This window comes from Hoplias malabaricus, chromosome 10, assembly GCF_029633855.1.
Source record: "Hoplias malabaricus isolate fHopMal1 chromosome 10, fHopMal1.hap1, whole genome shotgun sequence".
Taxonomy (NCBI): Eukaryota; Metazoa; Chordata; class Actinopteri; order Characiformes; family Erythrinidae; genus Hoplias; species Hoplias malabaricus.
In genome coordinates this window covers 11,357,917-11,384,852 of record NC_089809.1, presented here as the reverse complement: position 1 = coordinate 11,384,852, position 26,936 = coordinate 11,357,917, and the positions used below count along the sequence as shown (strand labels likewise).

Sequence of the window (26,936 nt, the reverse complement as noted above, 5' to 3'; positions counted from 1 at the left end):
TGGAGGTCTAAAATGACTTCCATGGACCCTGGTTATGCGAATACACAAGCCCGAGGAGTGACACCCTCTGGGCTTAAGGTGGAGGTAAGCCTGGCTGTTCTCTCGGGCCAAAAAAGCCGAATGGTCTCCTACATCCATCCGACGGGTGCCTATAGGTAGTTTACCCACCCCGGGGACTGCCTAAGGTCGATAGGCCTCCGACCAGTGCCCACTTGCGGGGCGGTGGAACGGGCCGCCCGCCGGCAAAGTTAACTCTTAAACCCATTTAATTTCAATGACCTTAGCTCCAACCCCTCCCGGGGGGATTGGTTCTATATATGCCCGGAGAAGTGGCTGGTTTCCGGGGCCAAAAAAGCCGAATGGTGTCCTACTTCAATTCGACGGGTGCCTAAAGGTAGTTTACCCACCCCCGGGGACTGCCTAAGGTCGATAGGCCTCTGACCACTGCCCACTTGCTGCCGGCAAAGTTAACCTTTAACCACTGATCGTTACAGCCTTAATTCAGACAAGGTCGGTCGGACCTCGTAAAGTCTCCCTCTGGGAGGATCACCCAATCTCCACCCCCCCCTCTGTCCGCAATCGAAGCAAGTACCACACGGGAACCCTGGTTGTAGATTAAGAAATACATTTTATTTATTTCGCACAAAACATAAGCCCAATGGGGGTGCAGAAACACAGAGTGAATCCCAGCTGGGTTGCGCTTTGAAGAGGTCCGGTTCAGGGCGCTTCGAGGGCGGAAAGACGGTTCTCATGAGCCTGCATCACATCGGCCGCAGAGAGGCCGGCTCGGTAGAAGGCCCAGGCGGTGATGTTGGAATGACACATGCTTGTAGTCACTCGATCTCGATCGTCGACCGGCAGGTTCGAAATCTGGAACAGAGACGAGGTGTCAGAAAAGTAGGAAGGCCGGGCCGGGTCAAGAGCCACATTAAGTGCGACACTCACCTGATTCGAAACAGCCGTGCGGATGAGGTTAAAGGCCACCGCGCCTCCAAGGCCTGCATCTTGCCACGCGAGCCGAAGAAGGTTGTTTGCATTATGCAGCTGGTTCCCCCCAGTCCAAGAACACAAACCCGTCCTGGGTCCCGTGTAAGTCGGTGAGAGCAGTCAACCAAGAGAGCTCGGTGGCGGACAACCTGATCGGAGCATCACCGAACGTGGCACTGGTCTTATGGTTGCGGACGTAGATCACAAAGCCGGCATCATCCGTGGTGCTGGCTTGCCTCAGCTCCTGCACGGTCATGTTGCAAAATACCACCGACTGATGTCCTGTTAGCACAGACAACAGGCTGAGGAGGTAGCCCTGGAGCATCCGTGGTGGCGACCGGCGGGCGGTGTCCCCCGCCCGGGCCTCTTCGATCAGCTGAGGGATTCGGGTCTTAGCGTGGCTTAGAAAGACCCTGAAATCCGACGGAGGTGGCAAGCGACTTAACTTGGCCCGCTTCACCCGTTGAATGTGGCCCAGAATCGTGCGAGCAAGGTCCCTATTTGCCTTGGCGAAGGTCAAATGAATCCTCTGGAGCTCTTCGGGGCTGAGCCCAGAGATCTCCGGGCTGAAGGTGCCCACATGCGAGATGAATGCCTTGGCGCTGTGGAGATAGCACTTGACGGTGGTCGGTGTGTATCCCAGCTTCTGCAGGCTCTGGACCCAAGTCGAGACTCTGGAGTGATGGATGAATGACAGGTCTGTGAATTCGCAGCCGGCCGGGGCGCAGTGAAGCAGGAATCGGATAACTTGGCCCCGTCGCTAGCAAGAGTTTTCTACGTCTGTCGGGGATGCGTCTGCCCTGAGGTAGAAGTCCTGGAACTCGTCTACCAAACGGCTGGCGTAGGTGTCCCGAAACCGATGCGGGACCACGAACTGCTTCCCCCGGGAGGTTCGCCGTGCAAGCTCGGTCTCCGAATCTGTGCCCGAGGTGGATTCGGCAGGGGAAGGCTCGCTCGGTTGGTAATCGCTGTCGACCGGCTCCGGCGTGGCTTAGCCCGTTGTGGCTGGGCCCGGCGAGGCAGGGTCCGGGGAACAGGATCCCGAGGGCGGTGGAGAGTTCAACGGCTTAGCCTCTTGATGACGACGCAGAAGGTGGATGGTGCGAAGGCGTCTAGTGGCAGAAAGTGCGATCCGAAGGGCAAGGCCATTGAGGGAATGCACCAAGCCCAGGTGATCAGCCGGCGAAGAGAGAGACGGCAAGCCGCAGAGAGGGCAGTCGAGCTGTGATGAATTCTCCCCGCTTCGGTCCAGTTCTCGGAGGAAGGCAATGTCGGCAGGTTCAAGGTGGTGGAAGATGGTGCAATGGAAAGTCAGATCCGTAATGACTTGTTCACAGAGCGGGCAGGAATCCGGCGTGGCTGGGCCTGGCATGCTTGGGTCCGGCGGCAAGCCTGAATTCGGGGAACAGGATCCTGAGGGCGGTGGAGAGTTCAACAGCTTAGCTTAGATGGCGACGCAGAAGGTGGATGGTATGAAGGCGTCGAGCGGCAGAAAGAGCGATCCGAAGGGCCAAGGCCTTTGAGGCAATGCGCCGAGCCCAGGTGATCAGCCGGCGAAGAGAGAGACGGCAAGCCGCAGAGAGGGCAGTCGAGCTGTGATGAATTCTCCCCGCTTCGGTCCAGTTCTCGGAGGAAGGCTACGTTGTCCGGTCCCAGTTGATGGAAGACGGCAAGGTGAAAAGTCAGATCCGTGGCAGTGGCTTGTGACAGAATGACGGCTCTTGGGAGAAGTCGACCCCCTTATATACCCCGGTTCGTCCATAATAAAAATTAAATTTCCTCTAGCGACAACTGAAATCTTACTAGTAAGATTTAAATATTTACTAATAAAATAGCATTTTTTTTTTGCTAGTAACAATTGAATTTTCACATGTGCAAATTGAATTCTTTATATCAAGAAAAAAATTATTAAAAGCTAAAACGGCTTGCCTTAAGTAATCCAATTGTTGATATCATAAAATAGTTTTTTTTTAAAAAAAGTAATTTTTGATATCAAGAATTAATTTTTTTTAGTCAGAAAGTAATTTTTAATCAAAATAAATAATTTTTACTAGTAAAAATTCAATTTATACCAGTAAGAATATTTTTCAACACCTTTAGGATAAGATGGAGTGGCATTAGTGAACCCCCGAAGCTATCATCCAGTATTGGCTGATTCCAACCTTCCTACAAACAGACAGAGGCTGTATTCTTCCTATTACAGGTAACTGAAGCATCACAATTATTTTGAAGCTATAAATTTAAGGTAATGTAATGTATTATGTAGAATTACTACAATAACTATGTAGTGTTCTTTTAACACTCCTCTGACAATATATCCACATTACCAGTACATGAAACCTTTCCCTTTTAGAAAAATACATTTCAGATTTATAGTACGTAAAAGCACTGTGTGAATGTCAAATATCTTATTGTTTATCTCCTGCATTGGCGTAAACATGGTTTAAATGTCAAAATACACCTTCACTTAATATGTTCACTCAGTGTTTTAAAGCCAACTATGTGGACATTGCTACACATACTCATACAGAAGATCACATTGTCCAGTATTAAATTTCAGCTGGAGTTTTATAATGCACATCATCGCTAAACTCAGGAGATGGGCAATGTGGAGGAAAAAGCATGGTATAGGCACACCAGGTAAGTGGCCAGTGCCACCAGTGTTCTTTTTGTTTTAGGTAGTTCAGAACCTTTACAGGTGCATGTCAATAAATTCGAATATTTTTAAAATATCAAAGATTTTATGATATTTATCTAAATAATTCAATTAAAAAACGTGTATAAAAAGTATACTGTATACTTCAAAGAGTATATTGTATAGATACATTATCAACAGAGTGATCTATATCGTGTTTATTTCTTTTAATGTTGCTGATTATGGCTTATAGCCAATGAAAACCCAAAAGTCATTATCTCAGAATATAAGAATATGACCAATTTAAAAAATTATTTTAATACAGTATATGCAGTCAATACTTGGTCAGAGCTCCTTTTGCATTAATTACTGCATCAATTCTGGCATGGAGGTGATTAGCTTGTGGCACTGCTGGTATTATGGAAGCCCAGGTTGCTTTGATAGCGGTCTTCAGCTTGTCTGCATTGTTGGGTGTGGTGTCTCATCTTCCTCTTCAGGTCAGGCAATTTTTTGCTGACCAATCACGCACAGTGATACCATGGTCATTAAACCAGGTAATAGTACTTTTGGCAGTGTGGATATGTGCCAAGTCCTGCTGGAAAATGAAACCTGCATCTCCATAAAGCTTGTCGGCAGAGGGAAGCACGAAGCGCACTGATGCAATAATTCATGCAAAAGGAACATGACCAAGTATTGAGTGCATATACTGTACATAACTGTCAGTAGGCCAACGTTTCTGTATTAAAAATACATTTTAAAATGGGTCTTATATAATATTCAAAAATTTTGAGACAATGACTTTAGGGTATTCATTGGCTGTAAGCCATAATCATCAACATTAAAAGAAATGAACGCTTGAAATAGATCGCTCTTTTTGTAATAAATCTATATTATATACAAGTTTAATATTTTGAATTGAATTCCTGAAAAAAGAAAATTTTGATGATATTCTAATTTACTGAGATGCACCTGTAGGAGCTATTTATTGCTCTGCTTTCTTGCCCCTTTTCACACTTTAATGGTCAAGACCAAAAGTTTCAGGCCATAGTCAAAAATCACTATCATGTAAATCAGGATAATAATCATTTAACTTGTTTTATTTCATCATTTAGTATATAGTTTTACATCAACTTCATGGAGCTGAAAATAAAACTACTAGAAAACCAACACCTGAATCAACATTAAAACGAAACACAAGCAGCATACCATTCCCATCAGAACTTTTAGGAGATGCTTTCATTAAAAGTGTTCTGGTTGTGGCAAGTGTCGTTTTACATAATACATTTGAAACTCAGCAGATCAACACTAGGGACAACAGTAATCAACTCCTATTGCCTTATGTTCCTCTACAATTCAGTGATTTGTTAAACTTAGCACTTGAACAAGATCTATATTTGCAAATATGCTGTAGGTCAAAAACCAAGTTGTGTTAAAATGCCAGATGTGTTTCTGCCTTCTACTGATATAAAATATAAGTGTAGTTTTCATTTGCTACGTGAAGTCAAATTGCCACAGCTGCAAAAGAAGGGGGTAGGGTAAGATGGATGTCACGGAGGTCAGTGAGCATGACCCTGTTTAATCCTTCCGACCACATAGAGACTTGATATTTATTAATCAAAAGATCATTATCTTATTGTTAATCATCATCATCATCACTTAACAGAGGTGGGCCATCACAAGTGGTAAAAACTTTTTTGCTTCGCCTTTGGACATGATCCTCGTTCATTTTCTCCATGGTTTCAATCTGAAAGGATAGAGTTTTTGATTACATTCTCAAAAGTGTACTGATATTACACCTTTCAAATTCCTTATAAGAAACCCATAACAATATTATATTGTTTCAGTCTTGTCTAGATTTCTTAACTAAGCAACATTAACGCATCAATTACTATAATGACCATACTGGAGCTTTGGGCACCAGCATAATTTTCACTACTGAAACAAAACAAAACAACCCACAAATTAAACAAACAAATTTACCACATATGCTGCCAGACAAATTGAAAGGTATATGAGCAAAGCTTTTACTGCATAGTCCCTTGGTTAATCTAGAAAAAAAATCCCTTACTTAATTGTTGCGCATCATTGAAGAAATGTCATCAGTATTTGGATGTTGCCTTTATATAATTAAAAAAAATTCAAACTGCACAGTTGTGCTTCTAATAATTCTCATTTAAGTTTGTCAAAATGGTGATTTAAATACTCCATCCATCCATTATCTGTAACCGCTTATCCAATTTAGGGTCGCGGGGGGTCCAGAGCCTACCTGGAATCATCGGGCGCAAGGCAGGAATACACCCAGGAGGGGACACCAGTCCTTCACAGGGCAACACAGACACACACACATTCACACCTACGGACACTTTCGTGTCGCCAATCCACCTGCAACGTGTGTTTTTGGACTGTGGGAGGAAACCGGAGCACCCGGAGGAAACCCATGCGGACTCGGGGAGAACACACCAACTCCTCACAGACAGTCACCCGGAGCGGGAATCGAACCCACAACCTCCAGGCCCCTGGAGCTGTGTGACTGCGACACTACCTGCTGCGCCACCGTGCCGCCCTGATTTAAATACTGTTTAACCTATATACAAATGTGTACTCTAACAAGAAACTATATTATTCAAGACATCACCATGATAAACAATGTAAAATTCAAATGCATAAAGGAAAACCGACTTTCAATAACATAATTGCTATTTTATACTTGTGTTCCAATATTTTTTAAACTGCATTCTAAGCCTACAGAGAACAAAACACATATTCAAACATAGGAATACATTGCTATTTTGCACATTACCATTTAATTAAAATTTTGTCAAGCTCTTATGGGAACCATATTGTTACCAGTGAAAGAAAATTTTACCTGTGCTAAGAAATCAGCCTCACTTTCACTACTGATTTGCAATCCAGATACAGTGTTGAAGAGTTCATACATGCTCATAGCTTCTGCCACTCCAGCTTTCTGGAAAAACTGGGGAAAAAGTATTAGGATTTAAATTTCTGCAATGATTTAATGGGGAGTACTATAATGAACTGGTAGAACATCCAAAGTCATATTTCAGCTTATTGCAATATTATTTATTTATTATAAACAACTCTTTTGTAAACAAATTATGTCTGCATTAAAAAGGTATACAGAGACTGCAACGGTTATTTTATGCAAAGAGACACATACTGTGGCTACATTCCTGCAGTCCCGGAATAGAAATTCCAGCCCGTGAGGATGAGTGGGCTCAACAGACTGGCTCACATCAATTAACCATACCTACAGAACAAAGGAAAGATGGGAAGACAATTATTGGCCAATACATGCATTTTCACAAAAGCAAGGAAAATGGTAAAAGTTCATTTTTAAAAGTTAAATTTGTTACCAATCGAAGTACATTTCCCATTTGTGGAAATGTTTTTGTGCAAAATGCAACCTCTTTTCCTTTTGTAAAATGTAGTAAAAACAAGAATTTACATATATTATTTTACTGACAAAATACAGCAGATGCATTCTAAGAACGCACACTGTTATAGCAGGTGCAGAACGTGACCTGGTACTGCTAAACTGAAATAAACATGTATGTTCCAAAGAAAAGATTTGTTTTGGCAACAAGGTCTCTTGAACCCTAATATACACCTCCACAATGCAATGAGAAATGTTGGTTTTTGCACTTTTTGCTGATTACAGTCAGGATGGTGCCTTTTGTCAGTGTCACAGAGTATTTTATTTTAAAAAAATCAAAGACACAAAAAACCTGAAACCAATTGCACTGACCACAGCACATGTTCCCACTCTCTATGTTACCATCATCTGAGATGAGATTGGCCCCAAAGAGACAGGTAGCATTTCTGCATCAAGTTGATGGCACAGCTTGTCTTGCATAACAGTGTTTTTAGTTTAATTTCCGGTGTTGGGGTGGTTAATCAAAAACGTAATCCATATCCTGACCACTCAAAATTCTGTTATTAACGTATAATGCCCAACAATGGGGTCGCTCCTGAATACTTTTAAGATAATATTTCCTACTATAAACCTCCACGATTACTCAGATCACAGACTCCTGGATTTTTAATAATTCCCAGAATTCAGAAGACCTCAGCTGGGGGGGGGTGCTTTTTCTTATAAAGCCCCCCAACTCTGGAATGATCTTCCAGAAAATGTTCGGGACTCAGACACAGTCATAAATGTCAAATCTAGGCTAAAAACTCATTAGTTTAGTTTATCTTTTGGTAGTTAATGCTCCGCATAGATAAAGGCGGCAGATCCAGGGGGTCCGTGGACAAAGGGAATTAGTAAATTGAGACGCTGGTGCTGTCGTCCCGCCTGATCACTCAGATTTGTTGACAGTGGAGCGGAAGGATGCCAGTGTTTCAGGAAGCTCCCGCGTCTGTGTGTCCTTCTGGTTCTCTCCTTTTAGTTAAAGTTGTCATAGTCAGATCTGCCGGAGTCATTAGCCACACTCTGTAAATGTTCAGATTTTCTGCTTTACAAACACCGAACAGATTTAAACTAATTCCATCCCTTTACTTTTTTCTGAGTAAACAACCGCCCACCTGTCCATCTGGACACTGATGGATGACTGTCGAGCTCCTGCTCCACACTTCAGAACAGCTGCACACGCTCCAGCCACCACCACTGGCCTTGGACCTGCCCCTACACTGAAGTTTTCACAGACTCCTAACTATTATTACCGGTAGATTGACCATAGGAGGATAGGTTACCCCTTGTGAGCCTTGGTTCCTCTCGAGGTTTCTTCCTCAGCTGAGGGAGTTTTTCCATGCAACCATCACCCTGGCTTGCTCATCGGGGGGATTTTTACATTTCATGTCAGCACTTAGTATTTACTGGAATTCTGTGAAGCTTCTTTGGGACAAGCGCTATACAAATAAATTATATATATATATATATATATATATATATATATATATATATATAAATATGCACATTCCCCTCTTTTGCTATTGTATATTAACAGCGACTGTGTGAAAGGATGCCCACCTGTCCATCATGCCAGAGCATATTATATTCACTCAAGTCCGCATGAACCAGATTACATTCCTTAAACAGCTGCTGCATCATCTGTAATAGAGAACAGTCCACGTAGTCAAATGAAGGCCATTGTGAATAACAGAAGCACAGAATCACATGTGCCATAATTTCTTAAATTAGGGGTCTAAATGATTTCCTAGGGGTTTGTTACAGTGATTTTACAAATACCAATGTGCAATCTTCCCTGAATGGTGGTGGAAGATTGTTATTTGAACAGACGATTTGTCCCCTATGCAGATCCACCAATCAATGTTGCATTTTAAAAATAGCTGAATTTTAGGGGAGGATTTATCAGCAAACGACACTAAAACTAAATGAGTTTATTTTTCACTGTTTATAGACTGATATGATACTCTTCTGCACCCTTCTCACATGATTATGTGGCTTGTAAGGACCAATACATTTCAGATGTCAGTTTTTATTTGTCTTCGCTTTTTCTGTTCCAATGCATGTGTCTTTTTATATGTACAACAGTCATAAAATAACGGATGTTAACAGTTCCTATTATAGCCATTGTATTCAGTGATTTGAGGATTTGTGATATGTTTTTCAATTAATAAATGGTTCACAATGTGAGAAAGGTTAAGATTCCCTGACCTATACAAAGAACAGAAAACTGATTTTAAAAAAATTAAAAATACTTTGCAGAAATAAGTTAAGGGACTGGGGTAAAATAATAATAAAAAAGGACTATAATAAAAAATTTTGCGTTCCCTTGCAAATATTTGCGTTCCCTCGCAAATACATTGAGCTCCTTTGCAAATGTTTTATGATACACAATTGTCTTTGGGGCTCAGTCAACACATCAGGACACTGCAGTTTCCAGGGAAATCTAGCCACTTGAAACAGATATTATATATGTATTTATTTATGTCTACTTACACAAAGTTTAGTTGCCAGTGCAGATTGTTCATACATCTATAAGGAACTGCCTAACATTAGAGGAAGTTGTGAACAACAAGTATATATATACACATTTGGTAGCATCCTGAAAGTGCTAGTCTGAACGCTGTAGTTCCACATATCTCCATACTAACAGGTGTATGAGATGTAGGCGGCTTCGTGGAAGAAAGTAAAAGTGTGGATGGCACACTGGGGTAGGGGTCAAGCTAAGAATCTTAACGAAAAACCTTTATCAAGCAAAGTCTCTCGCAAAAATCCGGTCATTCAATAACAAGATGGAGGGTTTAAGGCAGTGGCTCAACACACAGATCTCAGGGCACGTTGGGACTGATTTTTTCAGAGACGTGGCTCAACACGCTGACTCCAGACATGGCTGTGGAGCTAGAGCCGGTCGCTACACCATGCATTTCGTTTTATCTGGGTTTTGTCTTTTTTTTTTTTAAGCTGCAGTAAAAACAGGATACCATTTTTTGCCAGAACTGACTTTTACACACATTATCCCAATACACTACCAATTGCTACACATTTATTCAGGTGTTCACTCTCCATTCTCTCAATGTATTTGCGAGGGAACGCATTATCTTTGTGAAGGAATGCAAAATCAATAGGCTTTTTTTTTTTTCCCCCAGTCCCTTTAGGGGCTCTGTATTAATCTCCTATCAGATGTGTATATTAGCTAGAACCTTTTAGATTTTTTTTTTTTTTAAACAGACAAATATGATATTGACAAAATGACTTTAATAGTTAGACAAAAATAATGTACCTGTACAACTTGGTAGTATGCCTTTTTTATGTCCTCAGAACTTAGCATTGCCTCCTTCAACTTGGGAGCAGGCACTTGGTCCCGCCCGATAAAGGACATCACAAGAATGTGCTTCTTTAAAACGATAACTTCTGGGCAAGGAATTCCTGCCTTTTTCATCCTGTGTGAATGAAAGAAATATATGGAAGGAAGAAAAAATAAATAAATAAATAGAATAAAAATAATAATAAAAAAAACTGGACACTAAAAAAGACTAAAAATATATCTATACTTTTCTAGAATCAACATAACTGAAATTTAAAAAAAATATGCTCAACACTCAAACATTCAATACTGCTCAAAAAAGGCTAATATTAAGAATTACTCAAGGAGATCATGCTCATTTCTTACATGTAAAATTTTATTTTTAACAAAGCAATGACGACTCTAAGAAGCCTAGTTATTTACAGGGACATATTACTCAAAATAAAAAATAAAACATTTTTCAGGACATTTGAACATTAATCTGAATTGTCTACCAGTCAGCTAAATGAAATATAACAACCCACACATTTTTGTGGTCTCAAAACATGGGATAAAATTAATAATTCATTTTTTCTACTGCTTCTTACGTAGCGTGCAGACACAAAAAATGTACTGTTTGTCTAAGGAATGGAGAGCATCTGGCTCTTATAGTGGCTTAGTGCATTCATATTTCCTTGTAATTACTTTTTAAACAACAATATATAGGTATGAATAATGCACACTGCCTTGTTAATTAAACTCTAATATTACATAATATTCTATGATTATTGTTAATTTTATTGTGCATGATAACACACCACAAACCACCACATCAGTGTGCCATTTTAGTGCTGAGAATAATACCTGGTTTGTGAAGGTCCTGCCCTTTGAAGTGTAAAAGAGAGCTAACAATCTATACAAAGCAGAAATCTGAACTTGTGGAACAAAGGGGGGAGAGAGAAAAAAAAAAAAAAAACCTAGAGTAAAAACAGCTGATGCAACCTAATGGCAATGATTGTAGGATGCAAAAGTCATTACTTTTTAATATATAAAAGTATATAAATAAAATGGCTCAACATTTGTAAAAAAAAATTAAATAAAAAAAAATAAATAAATAAAAACCTATTTGAAATGTGCTTTATATGACATTAAGTGAGTTAAAATCATCCAGTGATTTGATAAAGTTTGATATAGTGCACTCTGACATTCCAATACATTCTTTTGAATATTTAATCCCTTTTTTTTTTATGTACACTATTATTTCGTGGGCTGATATCAGCCAAGATTGCAAGTTACCAAGTTGCTATTGGAAATTTGTTTACCTCAGGTATTTTTTACTTCTGTACACAGTCTCTCAGGTCCTATAACGCCCACTCATGTGCACAACATTTAGAAAATCATATTTTTTACGATTGTTATGTAAGAATTAAAGAAGAAAAAAAAGGATAAATTAACATGGGCTTAAGCTGTTTGACTCTGAGTCAAGTAATTATTGGTATGTAGCAGCCACAGTGATTGGAACTGTCAGATTTAAAAGGTTTTATAAGTAAAATTGTAAGAGCAGTTTGCAAAACTAGAAGTTTTCTTAATTGTTCTTCGGATGTGGGAAACGTATGGTTGCATGTTACATATCTTTATGACTTGCAATTTGATCTGGTTTTTTGTTTTGGGAGAAATGTAATAACAATGTAAGGGGAAAATCAACAATTGTATGCTTAAATCCCTAAAAACCAATGGAAGAAACTTAATATCAGTTTCATATTACTTAAACAATGTAGCTGAACTTCACCTTGTCAGGTTGTGCATCTCCTTTTCAGCCCACAGACGGATGATCTTGCGAGGATTCAACTTACTGAAGCGGTCTTTGAACCGATAATCATCCTTAATGTACTCCTCGCGGTTCTTGAATTCATTCAGAGTTGTTTTAAAGACCTTGAGGGCACACTCTTCTGGAACAATCATCTCCTCAAAGCTAGAAAACAAATTAAACTCTTTTTAGCAGGTCTCATTATAATATAGCAAGGGGAGAAATTACCCTGCAAGAAGCATCCAAGTGCCAGGCAGTGCAACAGACATGCAGGAGAGAATGTGATACAGTGTAGTGATAATATGTAAAACCAGTTATGACACCAGTAGAGAAGAATAACCTGAAAGTGGGAGATTTACCAAAAGCCTGTAATAATACTAACAATGCGACAAACTTCTTTTATTTTTTTAATTTCTAATATCACACAGTGCTGCATTTCTCACAACTTTCTGAACATTGCTGCTGAGAAGCATCTGTTTTTGGATGCAGGGTGTGTCCCACCGTTAGAGAGAGACCAGAGCTGCTTGACGCGTGTTTGCAGTAAAGACTGGTCGGAGGAATGTTACTTAATGAATCAGTGGTATCAAACATCACTAGACAGCTCTACACTCTGTCTGGTTATATTTGCGTGCATGTGCAAACCTCAGAATTTGAAAGCAATCTGGGTATTTGTAAACATGTACTGAGAAATCGGATTACTGAGCTAAAACCCAGCTCTCAAACACATTTCTTAATCTGTTTTCTAGACCTAATAAGAGTATGCTATTTACATGACCAACTGAGTAATCAGATTAAGATTGATAAATGCATTCATTGTGGGCACATAGATGGGAAAATCTGAGCTTTTGAAAATGAAAACACCATGTGCATTACTGTTTGTCTGTTCATGCTTCAGTCATTACTTACCAAGCATGCATGCAAACTAACGTGGTAAGCCACTGGGATGTTTTTCTTTGCACCATGATTTGATGACTGATTACACTGTGCCCAGCACTTTTAAATCCACCTACTTAAAAGTACAAACATTACTATGACAAGTGATTATGGGCTCTTAAAACAAATAGCTGAACAACGGCACATTGATGGCAAAACTGATAGAAAATTTCTTATTGCTGAAGAGTTGCGAAAAATTTTCAAATGTCAAGGGCATCACTCATGTTTTCTGTGGTAAACCCTGAGTGTGTGGAGGAATATTTCTGAAAATGGGGAAAAATAAACATTACATTTTCAAAAATATCTGGATACATGAGGACATTGATCTAATAACATAGTACAAAAGGTTACCCATTTTATGGGGTGCCCAATAAATTGAGCTCAAAGGCCAGATAGGCCAGTGTGATGTCCTCATAAGAATGACCGGGTAAACCATGAGAAAATTTGGGTTAAATGTTGATTGGAATCTGAACTTAAATTAAATAGGAAATGTGGTGGGGTATTGGTGCCATCTGCTAAACTGTACAATGCAAAACAAGCCTGGCAAGAAAAGGCTTAGGAGCCTTTATCTTAAAGCGCACAAGTGACCAACTAGGCAGGACTCCAGCTCTCAGATCCCTAATTTTATTGTAAAACAGGACAAATTTCCAAGCCAAATGCTTTGGCATTTTTCAAGAGATTGTACGATGTTGAACAGGCAGGCATTTGAGACAAGTTTACATTTCTGCTTTACACTTTAAGCTGTCTTAAAAGATAACTTTAAAGCCACCACTCACCTTCCTCCAAGAGCATGAAACACCACAGATTCTTTTCCTGTGCTGATACAGCCATTAATATTCTCCAAAATTCCCATATTCACCATTTTGTACATGAGAATTCTGGTCTTGGAATCAACAGCTTGCTCCTGAGCAAAAGAAATACAGACGATAGGTAGAGAGACAGTTGGGTGGGTGAATGTATGAATGAACAGTAATAAGACATTGTCAGTTTTATAGCAATGCATGCCAAAAAAGTCAGAAATGGGTTTCCTTTTTGACTTACAGCAGTAGAGTGTTCCTTCTTCTCATGCAGTCTTGCACTGCGTCGCTGCTCTGTGTGACAATGACGTTTCAGAGCATTGTACACATGATTGGACAGCTTCAGGTCCATACCAATTCCATCGCCTACATGCACCTCTGGAGCAAACTGTGTATACATGGACCAATGAATTTAGAGACATTTGCGAAGAAGAGGAAAAATAGGGAAATCAAAAAATGTTCTATTTACTCTATTTTATTACATGACATTTATATTCATTATCTAATTAGTATATACTTAAACCTTTTGAAATTACTAAACATTACTTACATTGTCCATGCGTGCAGTATTTTTCCGCCCACAGACAACTTCATCATGTTTGGTAGTGATGTTTTTGCCTTTGCCTATAAAACCTTTCTTTGGTGTAGTGGTTGGTTTCTCTGTTGGCAAAATCATTGAGAAAATAGTTTTCAGCCAAATCACTAGTTTCTTATCCATAACCAGTAGCCTAGACAAATTCCAGTCCGGGTTCCGGTCTAATCACAGCACTGAGACTGCTTTAATCAAGGTAATTAATGACATCCGCTTAAATACAGAGGCTGGAAAGGTATCGTATCCCTTCTATTACTTCTTGACCTTAGTGCTGCCTTTGATACCACTGACCATAAGATTCTTATAGATAGACTCTCAAACTTGGTTGGACTCTCAGGAACAGTCCTGAAGTGGTTTGTTTCTTACCTGGAAGGCAGGAACTACTTTGTAGAAATAGAAAATAATATTTCAGAGAACATCCCAGTAACCTGTGGTGTTTCCCAGGGCTCTATTCTTGGTCCACTTTTATTTAATTTATATATGCTTCCTCTTGGCCAGATTCTACAGGACTGTCCTATCACAGCTATGCCGATTATACTCAGATTTACATGGCCCTGTCCCCAAACGACTCTGGTCCAGTTGACTCACTAAGCAAGTGCCTTGAACACATCACAAACTGAATGGACACAATTTTCTGCAGCTGAATAAAGATAAAACTGAGATTATACTATTTGGGAACAGCACTGAGAGACAAAGATTGGCTACGTATCTGGACTCGAGGGCCCTCAAATCTAAAGAAATGGCTCGCAACCTAGGTGTATTGATGGACTCAGATCTCAGTTTTAGTAGTCATATTACAGCAGTTACTAGATCAGCATTTTACCATCTTAAGAACATCAGTAAGATTAGAGATTTTCTGACTAAACCAGACCTGGAGAAACTTATCCATGCTTTTTTTCTAGCAGGATTGATTACTGTAATGGTCTCTTAGCTGGACTTCCAAAAAAGACCATTAAACAGCTTCAGCTGATACAAAATGCAGCTGCCAGAGTTCTCACTAGGAGCAAAAGAAGAGATCACATCACGCCCATCCTCAAATCCTTACACTGGATAGCAGTCTGTTACAGAATAGATTTTAAGGTGTTATTACTGATATTAATTATTTTATTCTTTTTATGTAATTGTCTTATTGAACATTTATGATTTTAATCTGGCTTTAATTTAATTGTTTCTTTTTCTGTAAAGCACTGAGTTGCTTCTGTATGAAAGATGCTCTATAAATAAACTTACCTTGCCTCTGTTAGGTGGACAAAATGCAAAAGCTATTTTTAGTATCCCAAACGTGATAAAACAATATTATTCTTCAATGTACCTCTAGCTGAGAGGGAGAAGTAGTATAATTGATGATGCAATATTTTTTGTAACATTTCCATAAATCATGGATATTTTGATTTACCATCAACTATTAAGGAACAGGTATCTCATTTGTAAAGTCATGCATGCATAATGATGCCATGGGGGAAAAAAAAAAACTGTTAAACAGTTGCAAAAGAAATTATGCAGTAGTAGGAGTAGTTAGGAGTCAGTACTAATTACCTACACATTTAATTAAAATAAACTCACAAAGTATACAACAAAAGACAGGTACAACCTGTATTACAAGAAACATGACTTTAAATGAGTAGGATGCTATCACCATATTAAGTCTAAAGTTCAAGAAGGTTTTTAGCAAACAGCACTCACCAAGGCGATAAGGGTCATGTCGAGTGTCTTGCCAATCTACTTCATCCTCAGAGCTGTCGCTGTCCTCAAAAGGATGAACCATGCGATAATTTTCAAAGGAAATTGACACTAAATAAAATTAAAATCAAATTCAAAATATAATGTTACTTAAAGGCAGTGGTTCTCAAACTTTTTCTATCATTCAAACCTCCGAAGAAGGGGAATTTTCACACACCACCAGTCCCACCACCACCACAAAAAAAATAAAATACACATGCAAGTTTGGGGGAGGGGGGGGGGGGACACATAGTGCAGCTCATCCAGGAATAATAATAATAATAATAATAATAAATGGAATTTTTAAAGCGCTTTTCAGTAACCCAAAGATGCTGTTACAATCAGATGAACACAAAGACAATCACATCCATAACACTACATAACATACAATGATACAAAACAGGAACAAGGGTAAAAACAAACAAGGGCTAATCAAGAAACAGAGGGATTAAATGCAGCCGCAAACAGGTGTGTATGGTTGAAGAAGGTCCGATAAGTAAGAGGGAGCTTGGTTATTGAGAGATTTGTAGGTGAGAAGGAGGATTTTTAACTGAATGCGATATTTAACAGGAAGCCAGTGGAGGTTGTGGAGATGGGACCGGGTGTGGGTGAGGAGACGGGCAATAGAGTTCTGGACCATTTGGAGTTTATGTAGTAGTGAGGAGCTAATGCCAGAAAGAAGAGAGTTACAATAGTCAAGACGGCCGGAGATGAATGCATGGATGAGGCATGCAGAGGCAGACTGGGAAAGAGAAGGACGGATTTTAGCAATGTTGCGAAGGTGGAAGAATGAAGTTTTTATGATGGAACTAACATGGGAATGAAACGTGAGTGAAGAGTCAAGGGTGACACCATCAACTGAGAGTGTGAGGGAGCCAGTTTTATTGAGGGTAGATTTGGAGCCAATGAGGATTAGGTCAGTTTAATTACTATTAAGCATCGGTGAATTTTGTGTCATCCAGTGCCTGATTTTTGAGAGACATAGTTCAAATTTGGAGAGTGGTGGGTTGTTGAAAGAATTGGTGTCTGTGTGAAAGAATCTGTGTGTCATCAGCGTAACAGTGAAGATCAAGATTGAAATAACGGATAATATTGCCAAGGGGAAGTACATAGACAATAAACAGTAATGGGCCAAGGACAGAGCCTTGTGGGACCCCTTGTGAGATGGATGAAATGGTTGAACTATGTCCAGAAAGTGTGACAAATTTTTTTTGATCTGTTAGGCAAGATATAAACCAGTCAAACCCAGCTCACACAGTCTTGAAAGGAGGATGGCATGATTTACTGTGTCAAAGGGAGAACTTACGTCAAGGAGGACCAGAATACTTAGAGCTCCCATGTCTGCAGCCACCAGCAGATCATTGATAACTTTGACCAAGGCAGTTTCGGTACTATGGTGAGGGTGAAAACCAGACTGAAATGAGTCGAGGAGGTTATTGGATTCTAGATATGTTGTTAGCTGTGTGGCTACGACACGTTCAAGGATTTTAGAAAAAAATGGAAGATTTGAAATCGGACGGAAATTATTTAGATTTGCTGGGTCAAGACCAGGTTTTTTAAGGATAGGTGTAACTGCAGCTAATTTGTAAACTGAGGGGACATAGCCAGAAAACAGTGACTGGTTAATAATAGAGGTTAGATGAGGGACCAAAGCAGTCATGCAGGCTTTCGTTAGTGAGGTAGGGAGGGGATCAAGAGAGCAGGTGGTACTTTTAGAATGGGTAATGATATCACTGATTAACCGGGCTGAAATCAGAAAAACAGGGCATGAATATAGAACAGACTGAGGGCTGTGGAGACAGTGAGTTAAGAAAGGTGGATTTAGATGAGATAATCGTAAGAGTTATTAATATTGGAAATTTTATCTTTAAAGAAGTGTAAGGAGTTACAGAGCTCAGAGGAGGGTGTCATGTTGCTGCCAGGGGCTTTGAAAAGTTTAGAGATTGTTGTTAAGAGATTACGGGGGTTAGCATTAGGCCTATTAATAAGACCTGAGAGATACCTAGACTTGGCGGTGTGTAAGGAATCTCTGTATTTGCGCATGTGTTGCAGATATGCATCAGCATGCACCGTTAATTTGGTTTTTTTGTACAGCCTTTCAAGCTGACGTCCGGCTTGCTTCATAGTGCGCAGCTCAGTGGTGAACCAGGGAGCAGAAGTGGTGAAAGAGACCAATTTGGTTTTCGCAGGAGCAGATGCATTGAGGGACGCGGAAAGAGCAGAGCTAAGTATTGTGGCATGTACCTCAGGAGAGGACGGAGCAGTGAGAACAGGAAAGCTCATATTGATGGACTGAGCGAAGGAACAGGGATCAACAGATTTAATATTACGGAAAGAGATAAGACTTTTAACAGATTGGTGAGCTACATTCAGAGAGTGGGAACAGGAGAGGATGAAGGTTGTGAACCAGGACAGAAGAAGAACAGACTAGGTCAAGTGTGTGACCTTTGTCATGAGTAGGAAAATCTACATGTTGAGTGAAGGAAAAGCAGTCAAGGAGAGCTAAAAAAATCAGTCACAAACTTGTTGTCAGGAGTATTAACATGTATATTGAAGTCACCAGGTAGCAACAGTCGAGAAGAAGAAGAGTTAGCGAGAGTGAGTAGCTCAGATAGTTCAGAGAAAAAGGATGAATTAGATTGGGGGGGGGGGGGGGCAATAGATAAGGAGTGCAGTAATAGAGCCAGGTGTTTTGACTGCAAGATACTCAAAAGATGATGGTGATGAGAAAACAAGTTCAGTAATTCTGAGAATGTTTTTAAAGATCACTGCCAGACCGTGCCCACGGCCTGAGGAAAGTGGTTTTTGCACAGAATTAAAGTTGGGTGGGGTTGCTTGGTTGAGAGAATAGTAATCACCTGGTTGTTGCCATGTTTCTGTTAGGAAAAGGAGATCAAGAGCAAATGTTACTACCATAGGAATAGTGTACAGATTTATTGCGATTTAGCCTTGAGCCACGGTGAATATTGCGTTGCCGGTTGAGTATACCAGCTCTGCAGGCAACAACAGCAGAATGTTTGGAAAGACAGTGAGAATACCTATATTTAAGTAGTTCATCAACCATATAACTAACAAACAGTGAGTTGAACAAGGGGTCGAGATCCGCAAAGTAGGAGCAGGACAGCGGCGAAGCTAACTGGAACACAGCAGCCGAAAACCGCAGATTTGGGCAGGACAGCAGCAAAGCTAACCGGCTGGGAATCCACAGAGCTAGGGCAGGACAGCCTCGGTGCAAACCGGCCTGAATCCGCAGGGTTGGGGAAGTTGTAGCAAGTTGTTATCAACACTCCATTCAGAAGCCTGCATCACTGATGGTATGGGGTTGCATGAGTGCTTGTGGCATGGGCAGCTTGCATGTCTGGAAAGGCACCATTAATGCAGAGAACTATGTTCAGATTCTAGAACAACATATGCTCCCACCTAGACGTCATCTCTTTCAGGGAAGACCCTACATTTTTCAACAAGATAATGCCAGACCACATTCTGCAGCAATCACAACATCATGGCTACGTAGGAGAAGGATTCGGGACTGAAATGGCCAGCCTGCAGTCCAGATCTTTCACCTATAGAGAACATTTGGCGCATCATAAAGAGGAAGGTGCGACAAAGGCGGCCCAAGACGATTGAACAGTTAGAGGCCTGTATTGGACATGAATGGGAGAGCATTCCTATTTCTAAACTTGAGAAACTGGTCTCCTCTGTCCCCAGACGTCTGTTGAGTGTTGTAAGAAGAAGGGGATGCCACACAGTGGTAAAAAATGGCCTTGTCCCAACTTTTTTGGGATTTGTTGACACCATGAAATTTTGAAACAACATATTTTTCCCTTAAAATGATACATTCTCTCAGTTTAAACTTTTGATCTGCGATTTGTGTTCTATTCTGAATAAAATATTAGATGTTGGCACCTCCACATCATTGCATTCAGTTTTTATTCACAATTTGTTTAGTGTCCCAACTTTTTTGGAATCCGGTTTGTAGATGTTGGCACCCCCACATCATTGCATTCAGTTTTTATTCACAATTTGTTTAGTGTCCCAACTTTTTTGGAATCCGGTTTGTACTATTTGGCGCATTATACAGTAGTATACATTTTGGGACTCGGCCAGAGACTAATGTTAACTTGCTGCATGTTTGGAATGCTTTCTTACAACCTGAACACAGCTAATATTAAAGTTAACTAACTCTCAGATACTCTTCTGTTACATATTTTCATAACCATAATTAGCCATCATTATCTGTTGTACAATACACATTTTATAAAACTAAAAGGGTGTTTCATCTGCTAGCTTTCCAGTTTGTTGGAGTTATAGAAACCAGTCTAATATGTTCATGAAACCCAAGTGTCAGTAAACATGTTTGCCTTTAAAAAATAAATAATAATAAAATGCTCAAAAAGAGAGCCAAAGATGTAAAAGCATGAATGATGTAAAAGCCATTTCATATTACTGAAGGTGGAACTGACGCCAGATTAGGGAGACCATCAACTTCATCAAAGTAAACACAGGCCAAAACTTAGTGTAAGTTATAAATGAGATTCTGTGGTAATTTTAACAGTGAATAAAAACTTAGACAAGTTAAACCTCAGCCACATACAAACAACAGTTTTTTTAACCTCAAACAGACCTTTCGCCTTAAAAGACAAAGAACTTGTTAACATAAACCAACAAAAGAACAGCAGTTCCCCAAAAACATTTACATTCCCTTTAAACTGAATGCTTTGAATTTGTTAACTGTATTTCCGGTAAATGCCGAGAACCTAGAGACAGAATCAAGAGAAACAGCAAGGAACAGGATTTTTATCATCATTCAACAATCCATGATACAGTAAGCATTTACCTTTACTGTCCCCATTGAATTTCTTTTCTTCTCTGCGCAGCTGTGTGTCAAACTCCCTGTCAAACTCCATCTGAAGCATTTGTGCCAACATCAGGTCACTAGATGTATCATTGTCCTTTGGCAGGGTAGTCAGATCTAGATTCTCACTGAGTCTAATATTAAATTAAAGAATAACAAAAATCTATATATTAGAACTCTCTATCACTGAAACTTGAGGAAAATGGAACTTAAATTTCACAGAAAATATAAATTAACTAAAGATTTCCATTTGAAGGAACACAGGGTACATTTCTTGTTTTTAAAAATTACAGCTTTAAATTAATTGTGATAACCCACTGATCTGTAATGGGGAGAACTGAGCCTCTGCCATTGCTACTCTGGGCTTAGCACTACAGAAAATGCAATATGTACATTTTGGAGGAAGGTAGGAAACCACACCCCCTGACCCTCCCTATTGATTTTAGGACAGTGCTGTTAAAATTAATTACACTTTGCAACTGGGAGGCAGGAACAAAAGAACCATAAATATATATGTATTGTACAAGGAGTAGTTAACCCAACAGAAAACAGCAAAGGACAAAAAGCCAGTTGGTCTTAAAGCTCACTCAGGGCAGGTGGTGAAACAGCTGCTTTCCTCCTGTATTTGCTTGGCCAGCTGCTCACTCATTACATCTGCTAATGAACAAGGGGGTGCTGTCACATTCTGAGTGCCCCAAGGGCTCTGAAAGTAAAGGAAAAAAATGTTAAATTATACAAAATCAGTATAAAAGACCACTTTTCATCAATAACAGGAAATAATTAAAGTCAGAAAAATGTCGATTTCTCAAATATTTTCAGGCAGATTTAACAGGGCAAGGAAAAAAAATGGAACTATAACTGCAAGCAGTGATTTATATGGGTTCCCCGCAGTCTATGTGTAAATTTCGCTTAAATATGTACGGGGCCTCATATGCCATTGGAATGTTATTGGGTATTTTTTTTTATATGCAGCATTTCTGAGTGTGATCTCTCTGTGGGCCTCTCAGTCAGTACTTGTTGAGAAGCAGAGAGTTGAGCAGAAAATTGAGCAACGATTTTTCTGGGGTAAGTGTTCTCCCCGTGTCCACGTGGGTTTCCTCCGGGTGCTCCGGTTTCCTCCCACAATCCAAAAACACACGTTGCAGGTGGACTGGCGACTCGAAAGTGTCCGTAGGTGTGTGAGTGAATGTGTGTGTGTGTCTGTGTTGCCCTGTGAAGGACTGGCGTCCCCTCCAGGGTGTATTCCCGCCTTATGCCCGATGATTCCAGGTAGGCTCTGGACCCCCCGCGACTAAATTGGATACGCGTTTACAAATAATGGATGGATGGATGATGCGAAGATCGGCCAGGTCCTTTCCCTCCTTTAGCTAACTAAATGTTCTCTCTATTTATGCCTCTAGATTTAGTCCTTCTGGGCTTAGTTTGGACTCGTTTTTCGTTTCCATTTTGCCCTTTTTACAATAAAGTCCGAATTACTCACCCCTGTCTCTAGCCTTTGCTTACGTTCAGTAAGAAGCTTAAACTGGGTTTTCTTTACATAGATTTTGCAAAATATTGAGAGCGCTTACTCTTCGCCCGGTCCATTGTTTTGTTCTGTTGCTATGGAATTTGTCCACTAAAATGGCGAATACTACCCACAATGCAATGCGCTGTTACGTAGTTGCCCATTCTCTAATGCGTCTGTGTTGACGTCATATCTATTTATGAACTGTGGCCCAACGTCCACAGGAGTTCATTAGGCATATTTAAAAGTAAAATACAACACTGTGCTAAAGTACACGTATTTAACTCAACTGGGTGTCTACATATTTATTCCAACCGACATGCTAACAATATATACTAAACTTTTATTGCCAACTACTACAACTGCTAACGTTAGTAAAAAATATTCGCATGGGTCTCTTCCTTTAACAGCCATTCAGAGAGGCTGACTAATGAAATGCCTCAACAGCTTGGCAGAATATAAAATGGCTTCCTACTACCGAGGTAACATTACATAGCTGCTAGATTACGAAACAATGGCTTATACACCTAAATAATCTTCTAATACAAAGTTATTTCTAGTTATCCCTAACATGTCCGACATCATGCTTATCATTAACTGCCTCATTCCAGTGTTGAAGCCATAGCTTTATGACCCATACATGCAGGACTACCCATGTAGAGACCTTTGGGAGTCGCTTACTTGCTTATATAGTATTACATTTATCACACCACTATTTACTCACTTTCACAGCTTTTGTTGATACGGTGACTTGGTCCATTGCGACAGATCACAGGCAGCTCGATGGCGGAGGATGTAACTGAAGGAATTACTAATAAATAGAAGAATATACGTTTCACTTCTTACACAGGCCTGATTTCAAAAACAACGCACAGCTGATTTGGTCATATTAAAGGAAAAATAGCCAAAATAGGAAAAAAAACTTTGCCTAACCACGTAGATAAGGCATTACCATTTTCAGTATTGCGTATACCTTTTAAACACAGTTGATTAAAACAGATCTCAAAACGTGACGAGCCCGTTTTAAAGCCCAGTATCTCCTTCAGCGTCGAGAAAAACAAAAGCGCAGTTCTCTTGTCTTTTGGATGGCGGCGCACAATTGCTCTTTAAAATAAAAGTCTTCACAATTATTTTGTTATTATAAAATTGTTTGATATATATGTATATATTTAATGTAATTTATGTAATGTATTCGTAATTTCAATTTATGAAGTGTACTTTTTAAAAGTTGGTGTTTGTTTTCACATGCATTTGTATAAATTGTGGGTCAGGACACAGTTTGCTAAGATTTGCCATCAGGATTTCCAAGACGCGCAACGACGTGCCACAACACTAGGAAGTAGTCTAAACAAAGTTTTCAGTGACTAAACAGACCAAATATATGTAAGCAGACGTTTGATAGCTGATATTTGATTTACAGATGAATTTAGTACGACTGAGTCCTGGACTTATTTTTTGCCTCTTTTTCGTAGTATCCCATTTCACAAACAAGGTATTGAAAGTGGCAATATTCCGCGTCGTTGAGGTTTTTTAAGTACACTGTTCGATTAGAAATTCTAAACTTGATGTTTATAATTTAGTTGGTCGACAAGATCTTTTAATAGTTGGTTTCGGCCTTGCGGTCATCCCCTTGTGGACTTTTTAAAATTTAGATTCAAAATGAATTTTTTGTCTATCTTTACATTTTTTATTTTCAGTATGTCCTGTCTGTCTTGAAATTTACATTTCCAACGATTTTTCTGGGGTAAGTGTAACATTTTCTTTGAAGTAATGGCCCACTAATATTAGTGTACGTTTGTCCATCATTCGATACATTAATTGATTCTCTGACCACCAGGTGGCAGACCAGCACTGGAGCGCTTCTGCTTTATGTAACTGGCAAGTTCGGATGGGTGGAGATTAATGGTTTTACCAGGTAATTAGACATGTATTAAAAGAGCAATCAGTCATTTTTACAGGTAGCTATAGTGCTAGAAATTACTATATTTATATTCTTCATATTCCTATATTTTTGTTATATTGCCTGAAAATTGTCAGTGGCTAAATATATGTAAGCAGACCGAAAATAGTTGATAAATGATTTTTATATTAATTGATATCTCATATTCTTATACTGTATTATTTTATCTGTTTAGAACTGTTTAGAATGACCCCATTTCACAAGCATATATAAAGGCAGAGTGCATGGTTAAGTGCTTGGTTTTTATACACCTGAGCCAATGGGACTGAATGAAAAACTGAAATTAACGATAGGAGATATCCCAATACTATTGTCCAAAAAGTGGATAGATAGATAGATAGATAGTGCTTCAAAAGAGTTGAAAGTGTGTTTGTATATGCATATTTGTGTGTGTGTTTGTGCGTGTGTGACTAGCATGATTGAAAAATAATGGGAGAATCATTAGAAGAGTGAGGAGCCTGGGCGAGAGAAAAGAGAGGCTGTGTGTGTTGTTTCTGTGAAAATGAGTGAGAGGCACACCTCTCAGCACCAAGACCTTTGAAATGCAGTGTGAACAAAGTCTGTTCACAGTGCTGCGGCTGTAATAATTCATTATATAATTAACCTGGAGGTTGTGGGTTGAAGTTCCTCTCAGGGTGACTCTGAGGAGATTGATTGATGTGTTCTCCCGTGTAGGTGTGGGTTTCCTCCGGGTGCTCTGGTAGGTGTATTGGCGACTCAAAATTGTCAGTAGGTGTGAATGTATGAGTGAATGTGTGTGTGCTGCCTCCAGGGAGTGTTCCTGCCTTGCACCCAATTCAGTGTAGGCTCCAGACCCACCTCAACCCTGAACTGGATAAGCAGTTAAAGACAATGAATGAATGAAAAAGATGATATTAGAAGACGTATGAGGAATAACTATATAGCGCTTTTCAAGCATTGTAATAATTATAAGATATAAGAAGATGTTTGAATATTTGGTCTGCATCAGTTAATTATTGCCAGTTTAAAATTACAATGATTACTAGAGCCGCTAGCGACTATCTGCGGGTTCAAGCACTAACTGGCTTAATGGGTTATTCTCATGAAATCAGGCTTATGAGGTGGCATGAGGAATTTTGATAAACAAAATAAATTGTAACAAAATAATAAATATAAAATCATCAACATCTTTCTGTGGTCTATCTTGCACATGTTTTGAAATGGACATTATACATATATTTTTTGTTATTTTTTCAAATTTTAGGTTAAAATTCTCATTTCCGCAATGAGCCCATCTCAGAATTTTAAGTATGTTGTGTAGAAATTGTAATATTTAAAATAAATAAATAAATAAAAACTTCAATGCATGTCAAACTTTAAACACTGGTAGTAAATAAAATTTTTCAGTTAAAGAAATAAAATTAATAAGGGAAAGGAATTTGTCCAACACCAAATTCTTCATCCTCCGCAGCAATTTTCAATCACTGTTTAAATCCAAAAGGAACTTAAATTTTCAAGGCATTTTCACAGTAAGGGAAGACATTGGCTGTGACACTCAACATGGCAACCAGGTAAGCAGCTCCTCTCATATCTCTCTAGATAAAAGTTAAATGTTTGCTTATCACAATGTGTGCACAACTTTCTGGTACTCATTACCGATATATTAAGTTTCAAATTTAAAAAATAAGTTACAGTTTTTATTTTTGATTATGATATACTATATTAAGGTCTAAATGTAAACAGTGAGTGAAAATTTACCTAGCCCTCATGGTGCCTCTACAGTTAGCAAAAAACTTTAAGGTCACTCATCCTCCGCAACAACATTCTCACTTACCGCTACAATCAAACGTCCGTTGCGGTGGAGAGATGCATTGTTTCCGTAATGAGAAATTAACTATGAAGCACCACACAGATGTTTAGTTCCTAATTGTCAAAACATACATTCTGTGGACAGAATTAGATGTCAGACCACATGGATACAAATTTATTTTTTTTTTTATATATTGAATGTTTATTATAACATGCAATGCATATTTCTTTACAGACAGCTAGCAGTTGAGAAAAAAAGGCAGCAGCAAAAGCTAGATTGTCAAAGTTTAGGGAGAAAATTTACAGCAATCCTGAGCTACTTGAGGAGTACAGATGAAAAGAGAGACAGAGGTTAGGGGACAAAGTGATTATGGGAAATGACTATAACTGTCATTCAGAAAAAACATTTTGTTCATTCCTATCATTTTCCATTTCCAGGTAGAACATGCAGCATGACAAAAAGAAAACGCAATGAAGGGTAAACTCAGCTAAATACTACAGAAAAAAGAAACTACTTCAAGCACTTCTGGACATCACCCCACCCTCCTCACTAAGTGAGACAAAAAATTCCTTTCCGCATGAGGAAATTAACAGTCAAGAACACAAAAAGTCTAACAGTGAAAATGCTGAAGAACATATGTCCTCAACAGAACACATCCCAGTAACA

At 39.4% G+C, this 26,936-nt stretch overlaps 2 protein-coding genes across 6 annotated transcripts in view; one reads left to right on the top strand and one right to left on the bottom strand.

The window, feature by feature from the left end:
* Positions 1 to 4,679: 4,679 nt before the first annotated feature.
* Positions 4,680 to 23,636, bottom strand: riok3 (RIO kinase 3 (yeast)). 2 transcript variants are annotated; one of them, XM_066683058.1, is made up of 14 exons: positions 23,513 to 23,636; positions 23,264 to 23,350; positions 21,623 to 21,738; positions 21,018 to 21,169; positions 16,145 to 16,252; positions 14,420 to 14,529; positions 14,114 to 14,257; positions 13,849 to 13,976; positions 12,122 to 12,304; positions 10,330 to 10,489; positions 8,613 to 8,693; positions 6,801 to 6,890; positions 6,489 to 6,596; positions 4,680 to 5,366 (listed from the first exon to the last, which is right to left on the bottom strand). In XM_066683058.1, the coding sequence occupies exons 2-14, from the start codon at positions 23,297 to 23,299 to the stop codon at positions 5,259 to 5,261; spliced, it is 1,524 nt and encodes a 507-aa protein (XP_066539155.1). In that variant the 5' UTR covers positions 23,300 to 23,350; positions 23,513 to 23,636; the 3' UTR covers positions 4,680 to 5,258. The 2 variants fall into 2 exon arrangements, with proteins under 2 accessions (XP_066539155.1, XP_066539156.1); XM_066683059.1 differs by lacking the exons at positions 23,264 to 23,350; positions 23,513 to 23,636 and adding an exon at positions 22,516 to 22,605.
* Positions 23,637 to 23,843: 207 nt separating this feature from the next.
* LOC136709056 (UDP-N-acetylglucosamine transporter TMEM241 homolog) overlaps positions 23,844 to 26,936 on the top strand; it is a 29,536-nt gene continuing 26,443 nt past the window's right edge. For all 4 annotated transcript variants that reach the window (XM_066684037.1, XM_066684036.1, XM_066684035.1 and 1 more), the window contains exons 1-3: positions 23,844 to 24,031; positions 24,237 to 24,283; positions 24,377 to 24,454. In XM_066684037.1, coding sequence (XP_066540134.1) covers positions 23,960 to 24,031; positions 24,237 to 24,283; positions 24,377 to 24,454 — 197 coding nt within the window. In that variant the 5' untranslated portion in view covers positions 23,844 to 23,959. The remainder of the gene's footprint in view (positions 24,032 to 24,236; positions 24,284 to 24,376; positions 24,455 to 26,936) is intronic.